At 54.2% G+C, this 12,051-nt stretch overlaps 1 protein-coding gene across 1 annotated transcript in view; it reads left to right on the forward strand.

Moving 5' to 3' along the window:
- The window catches only part of RBM19 (RNA binding motif protein 19), a 70,114-nt gene that overhangs the window by 49,043 nt on the left and 9,020 nt on the right, over positions 1-12,051 (forward strand). Inside the window, exons 23-24 of the mRNA XM_065692465.1 lie at positions 3,065-3,185; positions 11,147-11,260. Coding sequence (XP_065548537.1) covers positions 3,065-3,185; positions 11,147-11,238 — 213 coding nt within the window. The 3' untranslated portion in view covers positions 11,239-11,260. The remainder of the gene's footprint in view (positions 1-3,064; positions 3,186-11,146; positions 11,261-12,051) is intronic.

Genomic DNA, 12,051 nt, shown 5'->3' on the forward strand with positions numbered 1-12,051 from the left:
CTTCAGCTTGAGTATTTAATAGGGCAAGGGGGAATCTCTAGGCAGAGCAGCACTGTCCTCCAAATTAACATGGCATTTAGGGATGGAGCTGTAGCACTCGGGGGTGACAGGCGCAATGGTCCGGTCTCTTGATCTCTGCCTCTCCACTGCCCCGGCGCAGCAGGCTCTGCTCCAGAGCAGCATCTGTCGTGTCCCAGTGCCTTCATGTGAGTTTATCAGCCACCCCATCACTTTGAAAGCCCTTTTCTGAATCCCACAAGCATTTTTAAGCTGCTGTTCCAGCCTCTCTCCTCTTTTCTCTGCTCTTTTCCCTGGCTGGGCTCTATCGCTGCCCAAGCTGTACTCAGAGCTAGCGACAAAACCCCACTGCACTGAGATGCAACATTAAGCTTGAACCAGCCAACATGTTTTAAGCATCCTAAGGGTGGAAGGCTGTAGGGTTTTCCTGCAACCCCTGAAGCATTTGGAAAGCAAAAGAGACCTGTGAGGAGGTTTGCCAGGGTTCTTAAGCTTATGGTGTTACCTGGCAGTGGGTGTACACCTCTCTTCATCCCTAATTCAGGTACAGCTAAACAACCCTCTGGCCATTCAGTGTTGTCTTTGGAAGCCAACCTGTTTGTCCTTATGTTGTATTGCTCGTGTGATTAGAATGTATTGTTTCCCTACCTATCCTTTCATTTGGAATAGCAGCAGTGGCAAATTTCCTCCGATTTCCAGCAGTGTGGATGTATGGAGGTGGCATTTGTCCCATTCATCCTTTTGTCTTTTAAATCATGGGAGGTTTCTCTGGTTTTGAGTCCTGAAGAAGTCTTTATTCCTCTCAGAGCAATGCAGAGCTAAGTTTTGTGGTTCAGCTTGCTTCTAAAGGAAGTGACATTCACATGATTAATTGTAGAATCACAGATTGGTTGGGGTTGAAAAGGCCCTTAAAGCCTCTACCACCCTCACAGGGAAGAGCTTCTGCCTGAGAGCTCAGCTCAGGCTCCCCTCGGGCAGGTTCAAGCCATTCCCCTTGGCCTGTCCCTACAGGCCCTTGTCCCAAGCCCCTCTCCAGGGTTCCTGCAGCCCCTTTAGGCACTGGAGCTGCTCTCAGGTCTCCCCTTCAGGAGCCTTCTCTTGTCCAGGCTGCCCCAGCCCAGCTCTCTCAGCCTGGCTCCAGAGCAGAGCCGCTCCAGCCCTCGCAGCATCCCCATGGCCTCCTCCGGACTCACTCCAACGGCTCCACATCCCTCTTGTGCTGCTGCCCCAGAGCTGGATGCAGGACTCTGCAGGTTTTTCACCTGAACTACGTAGCTTCTCCTCCTTTCCTGCATGGGCTGGAGCAGGACTGGGCTGAAAGGGTCTCCTGTGATCTCACCCTGGCATCCTGAGCTTTGCTTTCTCCTGGGTGCGCACCAGCTCATTTTGGGAGTGCGTTTGGCTGGGAAGTGCCCATGTCCCCAGGCTGCTGGCAGATGCATCTCTCCCAGCGGGATTATTCTATGCAGTACCACTTAATGGCAACATCCGGCTTCCTTCTTGCTCCGTGACCTTTCCCGTTGCCGTCAGCAAAACCAGAGGATGCCTTATCCCAAACCGAGCTGAGCAGATGAGGACATGGCAGAGCAAGTGGCTTGGAGGATAAGAGCCCACCACGCACCATACGTTACACGGTGATTATAGACACGCTCAGCACGGATTGCCCTCCTCCATGACCTGCTGTGGAGTGCAGTGAGGTTGCTGGGGCTCTGCTTGTCTTCCAGCCTTCCTCTTCCTTTGTGCTACGGGAAGTGAGCGCTTAAGGAGTATAAATTAACAAATGAGACCCAGTGATTGGAGCTGCAGTTGTTTGCCAGGCTTTGGCAATGACTCTTTGTGCCAGCACAGCTGCCCACTGCTGCCTCCCCTTGAGTGCTTATTTAAGCCAACGCATTGCTCTGCTAATTGGAAGATGGGCTTTAAAAACACCAGCAGTGGCAAATAAACCCAGCTGTAGGTGCAAAAGCGCCAGCCAGGCTTGCAGCCCTTAGGACAGGAATGTGCCCCCCAAAAATGAGACACAGCACCCTGCTGGTGCACCAGCACCAAGGAGCTGGTGATGGTGGACACAGTGAGGAGCTGGTGCTCCATGTTTCTCTTCTTTATAGTCAATTGGAATTCTATGAGTGGAAGGGAGGCAGAAACAGGGGGAAATGGAGGTTCCTGAATGCTGGCCCTGGAAATGGGGGAGGTTTGGTTGAGGTTTGTAACCAGGGAGCTCAGGCAGGGTCCTGCCTGCAGAGGAATGGTTTGGGCAACCAAAGCTTCTTGCAGGAAGGGCCCCTCTGCCCAGAGATGTGTTATCTGGGGACACAGAAGTGGTTCAGAATTGCTGTTTAACAAACAGGCTTTTCCAAGACAGCTTTGGAGCTCAGGATTGGAGGACACATCCCTGATGGACAGCGGGATATGTTCCTGTGGTCTGGGCTTGTCCAGGACAGCTTTGGAGCTCTGGATGGGAGGACACATCCCTGATGGACAGTGAGATGTGTTCCTGTGGTGCTCAGGATGGGAGGACCCATCCCTGATGGACAGCGGGATGTGTTCCTGTGGTGCTCAGGATGGGAGGACCCATCCCTGATGGACAGCGGGATGTGTTCCTGTGGTCCTACAGCTGCCATATTTGTTCCAGAGATGCGAGTTTGCAGAGCTCATGACCTGACTTAATCCCAGCCCTGGTTTGAAGCTGTCCCACTTATGCTGCCCCAAGTGTCCTCAGCCCAGCTCAGGTGTGGTCCCAGGGTGATGCAGGGCTGCAGCCAGCCTTGAGCTGCTTGCTAGGCTGGATTTGAGCCTGCTCCCTGGTGAGCAGCAGCAGCCTGCAGGAATGGTGGTGGGTGTTTGCTCTGCTGCAAGTATGGAGAAGATAAATGACTGAGTCAAAGCCACTGATGGAGATGAATTCTTGCCCCATCAGAGCAAAGCAGGATGTTCTCTGCTGGCCTTTTAGATTCAGGGCAGGGGGAGGGACATCTTTGCTTTGTCTCATATGAGCTTGCTTTTATTTTCTCCCTTCTGATCTTCTTTTTCCCTATTAACTCCTCAGAAAGCATTCAACGCCCTGTGCCACAGCACACACTTGTACGGCCGGAGGCTGGTCTTGGAGTGGGCAGACACAGAGGAGACAGTGGAAGCCCTGAGACGGAAAACAGCAGACCATTTCCATGGTAAGGCAGCAGCATCCTTCTGGCCTGTCACTACATCCCTGCCTGGCACAATCCCATCTGGCACATACTGCTGGTCCACGCAAGCCCTTTCCCTGCCACTACCAGCTTGCCAGAGCTGGCAGGGAGATGCTGGAGCCTGAGGATGCAGGGGGAAGCAGGAGGCATCCAGGCCATGGCTTTGTCTGACAGCTCTCTGTGTGGATGTAAGCCCATTGACTCTTTGTGTGCTGGTAGCGCAGAGGCACTTCGATGCCTCCTGCCAGCCACGATGCTTTCACTCCATCCACGTGCACCCTGGGGTGCTCTGTAGTTGGGGACCAGGCTCTGGCCGATGCAAAGGGACGAATAACTTGGCCATCAGTTGAGACACGGACAGGGCTGTTTGGATCAGGTTCCTGAGAATGACAGCTCGGCAGATAACAGCACTGCAGGCTCCTATTGACAACCATCGACAGGCACAAATGCATTGCTTGGCAAATATTTATGTAGGAAGGGCTCCCCTGGGCTGGAGGACTAAGCTCGGGATCAATGCTCTTCCTCCTCCATCCCCTCATAGCCTCCCTTCTCCAGCACACACATGCCCATCATCTCGGGGGTTGGCATAAGCGGATGTGGGGCTGCGAATGGAAGAGCAGCAAGTCTCGCTTATTTACTGAGCCTGACTCCAGAGGGACCCAGCCTCCTGGTTGTGAAATGGTGTGCTCAGTGCTGGTTGTTACAGGCTAGGAAGCTGCACTTTGGTGGTGGAAGGGTGGAGAGTGGGCACAGCTGGAGAGGTGTGGGGCAAAGTGGGATATGCTGGAATCCATGGGCTGATCTCCAGTGTGGTGCCAAAAAGGAGCACAGCAGTGTCCAGGCATGGGTAATAGTGTGGGTGCAGAGCTGTGCTGCTGAGGGCATGTGTGAGGCAGCAGGAGGATGGGCACAGCTTGGGGATGGATGTGCCCACCCAGAGCCCAGTGCTTGATCACAGCGGTGAGGATCTCCACCTGGGTGCAGAAGGCAGCAGATGTGATGTCTCATGTACCCCATTTTATACTCAGGATCTCCTTTCCCCCTTTCTACTCTGCTTAATCCAGGAGGAACAAAACCAGGCTTTCTGGTAGCTGCAGACTCACAGCAGATGCTGTCTGTGAGCTCTGTCACCTCCCACCTTCCCCGGGCTCAGCTTGCTCCCGATTGCAGTCTGCATTTGCTCCAGCCCTGTTGTCTGGGGTCTTCTTCACCAAGGTGGAGCATCTGGGAGAGCATTTGCACATCCCAGGAGGAATGCGGCCTTGGAGCTGCAGGGACGCCAGGAGCAAGGTTATCACTCCCCATCTTTAGGGACTGAGAATGTGCTTGAAGGCAGCAGTCATCACTGTGCTCCAGCCCATCTCAAGGGGAGAGAAATACCATCCAATGAGTTGAGCCCTGTGTGGTGCACACACACATCCTCTGCTGCAGAACTGCTGGTAGCTAATCCTGCAGCAGCAGGAGACCTGCCAGGAGCACATCTCCATAACAAAGCCTGTCTGGGGCACACTGGTGGGCACTGGGATGGGGTCTTGGCAGCGCCACACTGCACTGGCAGGCTGGAGTTCCACGGTGGGATTTTGTTTCTTTGGGAAGTGCCCTCTCCTGATTTCAAGGGGTTTTTGGCAGGGATGCGCAGCAGCCTGAGGAGGGAAGGGAGCTGCACCCTGTCCCTTTTGCTGTGGGTGTGCAAAAAAGCAATTGTGATAGTGATAAAGAGGGGAAAGCTGCAGCTACCGCTGTGCCTTCAGCCCCTCTGGGGATGCTCCTTTGTGTTTCCTCCCCATTGTAGCCAGAGGTTGATTCTCCCACCTGGAGCTGGGTTGGAGAGGATGGAACGTGCACCACTGTCACCCTGCCTTGAGTCCTCCCTGCCCCTGCAGCCTACTGAGGAGCTGGGCTGAGACCTCACATCTCATTTCACTGGGGATGCAGAATGGCTTCTGTCAAGCAGGAACCAAGCTCGCTTTTTCCTAATACCCGTTTCCACCCCGCACTATCCTCCTCTGCCCATAAGGCACAGGAGCAGCTCAGACATCCCCATACTGTTCATGGATGTCCCAATAAGTTATCTCTCGCACCTCAGTGGGAGACTTGTGAGGGTCTTCCCACCACTTTGCAGGTTGCAAAGGTCTCTTATCTCAGGTCAGAAGGACCAAGGTGGGAATGGGAGAGAAAAGATAATTTGGGATCTTTGAGGCTTAGGGAACAGAGTCAAGAGCAAGGTCCCTGGTGTCTTCAACTGTTCTTTGCCACCAAAACCTGCTGCTCCTGTCCTCTTGTCGCTCCCCAAGCCAAGCTCAGCATCTGAGAAGCAGGATGTGGAGGCAGATACCTTCAGGAAGGTATAGTGTGGTGGATGGGGTGGGTCTTATCCCACCATCCAAATCAGCCTATTCCTTGTTTCCTGCCCTTTCTTCACAGCGTTGAGCATTGCCATCCCATGGGAGGCTTTTTCTGTGTTTCCTTTCTCTCAAAGTCTTCTGTGATCCTTTAGGACTGGAGACCAACACCACAAGCTCCTGTTTGGAGAGGCTGGTCTTGCTGTAGCGGCATTGTCATCTGTATCAAGCCATGTTGGCAGTGCTGTGCTATCGGTACAGAGTAACTAATGCTTGGCTTCTGCTGCTCCTGGCCCTTTTCCTGGTTATTCCACAGGAATGAAAGCAACCAGAGACTTAATACCAAGGACTTTGCACATAGCAGAAGGGGTGATGAAAGAGTTAAAGCAGGATAAAGGACTGAGCCTGCCCATCTCACAGGGCTTTCAGACACATTTCCCCCAAGTTCTATGCAGTTGGAATTGGGGTATGTTGAAAAGTTCCTTCTTTTTCTGCTTCCGTTTCCTCTTTTCCCTGAAGTTTTTGGTTAGCTGCAGGCACAACAGCGATGCACAGATGTTGCCGTGGTTAGCACATGGTGGCTCTATGTGTAGGAGAGGCTGCAGAGCGATACCAGGAGTGTAAAGCCTGGGGGTTGTTATCACTTGGGTCCGGTGGGACAGTGGAGTGACCTGGGTTTGATGGCGAGGTTGACTTGAGCCATGAGCTCATCCTGCTCCATCTCAGTGGATCACAGCAGCTTTGAAAGAGTCACCTTGGTCTTTCAGGCTGGTGTCTTGAGGAGCAGCACCCAGAACCCCTCACCCAGCAGCTCAGTGTCACCCCCATCATTTTTGGCTTAGGTGTGTCCTACCACTGACTACTCCCAACTACAACCATGCACCTATTTTCTCAGCATCATTTATAGAGATCTGGCTTCCAGCTCCCAGGTCTCACCCTGCTTTATTTGTTAGGTTAAAGAGAGGTCTGGGCTCCGAAATCTTTTCTCTGTGCAGGTGTTCATCATGGCAATCAAGCCACTTCTGAGCTATCTTGTCAATAGATCTAATAGATGCAATAAACCAGAATGGGCATCCTTCCCATTTCGTGTTGTTTGCAGGTCATTCTTTGTGGCTTGTTCTGAGTCTTTGTAATGTTCCAGGAGATGGTGAGGACCCCAGAACTGGCCACTGGCTGCCAGATAATGCTTTCAGTGATGCTGTCAGGAGGGAGGCACAGCCCAGCACTGATGCTGGGGCTGCAGCCCTACACCTCCTGCCTCCAAGCACAGTCTGTAAGAGATTTAAGGCTTTTTGCTCTTTTCTGAGTGGACCTTTTGTTCATCCAGAGGCAGGAGGGTCTTATTAGAACAAAGAAACAACTCTTTCTTGAAGTTCTAATTGCACCCCACCATGGGTTGTTAGTTATGGGACCTGCTGCTGCAGCGTCTCAGTCCTTTGTCCTGCTTTAGGCTGGGTTGGACAGGGCTTGGAGCAGCCTCGTATAGTAGAAGGTGTCCCTGCCTGGAGCAGGAGGCTGGAACTGGGTGATCTTAAGGTCCTTTCTAACCCAAACCACTCTGTGATTCTAAGGTGGCTGGAGAGCCCAAGACGGGGGAAGTTTGGAGGCTGCTGTGGATAAAGAGACTTATCTACTATTGGGTTAGGTAAGAGAAGCCATGGAGAGGTTGACCAGTGACTGGCCTTTAATCCAGCCTCTCATGTAGAGCAGGGTGATGGCAAACATCAGGGCAGCAAGAGATGCACGAACCCTGTCACCAGCAGCATCTTGGTCCTCATTTGAGGAGGAGGATCCTCCCTTTGGAAAACAGGGATCACACTGCCATCTTTGAAACCAGCAGTGGTGAAGGGATCCCAGTGCCCTGCAGCTGAATGTGCCGGCCCTGGGCTGAGTGGCCCATGAAGGGTGTGCGAACAGCTTGATCCCCCTTTTCTTCCCCCTCTTTCCCAGCACAGGGTGATGGTTTCCAGGTGCAGCTCCATCCTGGCAAGCCTTGCTACAGGAAGAAAGGCTGTGTGGAGACCTCAGAGCAGCTTCCAGTGTCTGAAAGGGGGTACAAGGATGCTGGAGAGGGGCTCTTCATCAGGGGCTGTAGCGACAGGACAAGGGGTGATGGGTTCAGACTGAAACAGGGGAAGTTGAGGTTGGATTTAAGGCAGAAGCTCTTCCCTGTGAGGGTGCTGAGGCGCTGGCACAGGGTGCCCAGAGAAGCTGTGGCTGCCCCATCCCTGGCAGTGCTCAAGGCCAGGTTGGACACAGGGGCTTGGAGCAAGCTGCTCCAGTGGAAGGGGTCCCTGCCCGTGGCAGGGGTTGGAGCTGGAGGAGCTTTAAGGTCCCTTCAACCCAAACCCAGGCTGGGATTCTATGATTGTCTAAGATGTGTGAGCAGAGCAGCCATGCCCTCGGCGTGTGCGCACTCCCTGTCTCCCGGGAGCCCGCAGTCCGTGCAGGGAAGGTACTTGCTCCCAATCCAGCTAAATTACTATTGACTTGTGTTCTCTGCGCTTCACAAACATTGCACTCGGGCGTCAGCAGCGGGGCTGGCGGGATCCTGCCAGGCCTAACTTGGGAAACCAGCTGTGCCGGGCCATTTTTTCCTGCTCTTTCCCATCGATCAAAGAATTAAATTGACAGATGGGGAATTCGGCGCGAGACGCGGGAAGGGGAAGGGATGACTTGTGGGTTTGGTTTGGTTTTCCTAATAGGAAGGATGGGGTGGAAAGAGGGGATGCGGAGGCTGCGGGGGGGGTGGATGAGAGGGATGTGTGAGAAGGGGGCACTTGTATTTCGGCGGTGAGAGCATTTCGGAGAGCCCCACTGCAGCTCACCCCTGGTTACTCAGTTTGCTGGAAGCAGAGGGTTTGCAGGGGAGGGCAGGCTCCAATCGTGCACTCCCTGGTGGGGTGCGAAGAGTCTTCCTCATCCCCGTCCCCTTATCCAGGTTGTTCCTCCTTTGAGCCGCAGACCCCCAACTGCTCCTTTTGCCTCTGGGCTGCATTACGGCCTCACCTCCCAGCATTTTGGGCTTCCTTTTCTCGCCTTTCTTCTTTTATTACAGCTTTCTTTTTCTCTCAGAGAGCATCTGTAACTAATGCAAACACATGCTGTAGCCGGAGAGTCAAACCCCGCAGGATTAGCGTGGCATCCACAACCCTGCCATGTTCTAATCCCGTGGTAATCCCCCTCCCGGCCCACCCCCACCGGCTTTGCCTTTTGTTTAAAGGAAGCAAATGGGATCCTTAGCGGGCAAACCTTAACCAGCTTGGAGCAGCACAACGGAAGTCGAAGCAATTCACTTCCCCACCCTCCTGCGCTGGGGTTTTTCCCCCTTTTCCTCTTTATTAGGAAGATGGGGGGGATGCTCCCAGTGCTCCCTGGCAGTGCTGCAGCTGAGCTGGTCAATCTGGAGTGTGTGGTGGGGGCCTTTTGCCCTGCCAGCCTCTTGCCAGGGTCCCGTGGGTGCACCACACTGCTTAGGGATGCTCCCTTAGCACCAGGCATCCTCCATCCATCACCCCTTCCACTGTGCAACCCCATCATCATCTCCATGCAGGGTCAGTCCCATGAATGCACCGCACTGCTTAGGGATGCTCCCTTAGCATCCATCCAGCATCCCCCATCCAGCACCCTCTCCACTGTGCAACCCCATCATCATCTCCATGCAGGGCCAGTCCCATGGATGCACCGCACTGCTTAGGGATGCTCCCTTAGCATCCATCCAGCATCCCTCATCCAGCACCCTCTCCACTGTGCAACCCCATCATCATCTCCATGCAGGCTGTCAGGACCTGAAGGAGTATCAACTAGGGGACAGTCTCTTCCCTGCTATGGATCTGGGAGCTGGGACCACATCTGATGCCATTTCCAAGCCCTGAGCATGAGGCTTGACACGGAGCTGGGAGGGCAGAGGGAAGGGGAGGGAGAATTGCTGTGCTGGCGGTGGGTTGTCCCTTGTGCCTGTGGATGATTGAACTGGGAAGAGGCACCGGAGGTACTCGGGGTAGCACCTTGTGGTCTGCCTCATCTCCCCTGAGCTCAGCACCCGCATCCCTGCAGCCCCCAGGGGATGGAGGCAGGTTCTGGCTCTCTGACAAGGAATTAATTGGAAACTAAAATCATTAGATGGGAACTCCAGAAATGCAAAATTGTTGGGAATTGTTGGGGGGGGGGGGGATGTGAGCTTTTGTCAGGTTAATTTCTTCTGTATTGATGTTTTGTGACATTTACTTGTTGTTTATCTCCCGCAGCAGCTGTAATACTAAAAGAAAATGCACAGCTTGTTCCGTTTATTTATTTTACACCTTTTCTTTAGTCCTATGGTATGTTTGTTTGTTTGAGAAACCCAGCGAGGCTTTTGATGTCTGAAAGCAGGATTTAAACAGCTGTTCTCCATGTGCTGCTTGCAAGCCAGAGCCGCTGGCTTGGGGGGGAAGAAGGGGGAGAGCACTGCTTCCCTGTGGAGAGGAAGAGGAGGCAGAGCTGACTTCAGCCTCAGGCACAGGGACCAAACGCTGGTGTCCCCCCTGGTGCTGTTGGGATGCTCCCTTGGGTGCAGGCAGAGCATCCGTAGGGAGGGATGTGTACACAGTGGTTTCAGGGGTGTGACCATAGAATCATGGAATCATTTAGGTTGGAAGAGACCTTTGGGGTCATCAAGTGCACTCTTTACCCCAGCACTGCCAAGGCCACCACTGACCCATGGCACTGAGGCCTCGTCTCCACGCTGTGTGAACACTTGCAGGGCCGGTGCCTGCAGCCCTGCCCTGGGCAGCCTGTTCCAATGCCTGAGCACCCTCTGGGGCAGGAATTGTTCCTCAGCTCCATCTAAACCTGCCCTGGTGCAGCTTGAGGCTGGTTCCTCTTGTCCCATCCCTTGTTCCTTGGGAGCAGAGCCCAGCCCCTCCTGGCTCCATCCTCCTGACAGGCACTTGTAGGGAGCCATCAGGTGCCCCCTGAGCCTTCTCTTCTCCATCTGACACCCCCAGGTCCCTCGGCCATTCCCCATCACACTTGGGCTCCAGGCCCTGCACCAGCTCCATTCCCTTCTCTGACCCCACTCCAGCCCCTCAGTGTCTCTCTTGTAGTGAGAGGCCCGCATGATGCTGGGAGGGTCACAGGACAGTGCTGTTGGTGTGGGGCAGGAGAAGCAGAGAAAGGACATCGCTGTTGTTGGGCATGAGCTGGCCTCTCACCTTCATCCATTGCCAGACAAGGTGGGCTGCAGGGCCAGGCAGCAATCAGATGTCTCAGCAAGGATGGTGGTAGGTCTGTGTGCTGCTAAGAACATTGTTGAACCAAGGCTGGTATCTAGGTTTGGTGCTGACCACCAAGAGCGGTTGGTTTTGGGCAGGGAATGGGTGAATTGGGGTCAACAGGAAGGGTTGGCATCACCGAAGAGCCTGTTTGGATGCTTCCTGCAGAGCATGGGTGGTAGGTACAGAGTCACGCCTCCAGCCGTGGTGCCCTGCCTGGTGAAGAGAAGTAAATGACAGTGGAGTGGCTTTACCAGAGAGGGGGATGAAGGGGACTTGAGGTAGCCCAGGTTTTAATCTTTGCTTTTCTTCTTCTCCTCTGTCCCCTTCGCCACCCCCTGCGCCTGGACAGAATCCCCAAAGAAGAGAAAAAAGTCGGAGGTTTTGAATGAAATCCTGGAGCATCTGGAAGAGGAGGAGAGCAACAAGGACGAGGCCATGTAGCAGCTGCCTGGCATCTGGTGAGGTGGGTACCAGGGCAGGGGCAGCTAAAGCCGGCCCTAAAGGTCAGAATGGGCCGCTGCAGGGTCAGCAGTGCCTGGAGGAGAAGGCGGCATTGCAAAGGCTCAGGGTCCCATCCTGCCTCTGCTCCCTCTCACCCTGCGGGCTCATAGTCATGGCCTTGGGGGGTACAGCCTGGATGCGGGCTGAGTTTGGGCTCTGTGTGGAGGTGAGTGCCCGTACTGCCTGTGTGTGTGTGTGCTGCCCAGTGTTTGCTGTGCTGCAGGGGAAGCCAGCAGAACTGCTGCTGCAGCAGAAATCGCTGTCAAGTCACAAACTGGCCCTCGCTGTGCTTGGGAAGCCAAAAATACCAAGCTCCTGTTTGGAAACCTACCTGCGGCTGCCACCATGAAGGACGTGGTTTGGCCAAAGGCCTTTCCCCTGCTTGCAGCAGCAGCCTCTGCACAGCTTCACTCCATCCACAGCACCCCGGGCTCTGTTCGTGCCATCTCGAGTCCTGGCTGGCATTGTTCCTCCTTGGCTTGTGTCCTCATGGAATAGCATCTTCAGGGCTGGAGAGTGTGGGATGGCAGAGGATAGCAGGAGGGGAGCCAGGGTGAAATAGCTGCCTGTGGTCAAACACCGTGCAGCTCAGCCAGCTTGCTTTTGAGACCCTCTGTGTGGTTCAGGAGCGGTGGGGGAGTCACAGATCTCCTTTGTGTGTTTGTGGCCATGTTGCTGGTAGGAAACGTGTTCCCCAGCCCCTGCAGCTGGAAGAGTGCAATAAAAATACCAGGGATGCTCCTGGATCCCTTT

The sequence above is a fragment of the Lathamus discolor genome, chromosome 12 (assembly GCF_037157495.1).
Source record: "Lathamus discolor isolate bLatDis1 chromosome 12, bLatDis1.hap1, whole genome shotgun sequence".
NCBI lineage: Eukaryota > Metazoa > Chordata > Aves > Psittaciformes > Psittacidae > Lathamus > Lathamus discolor.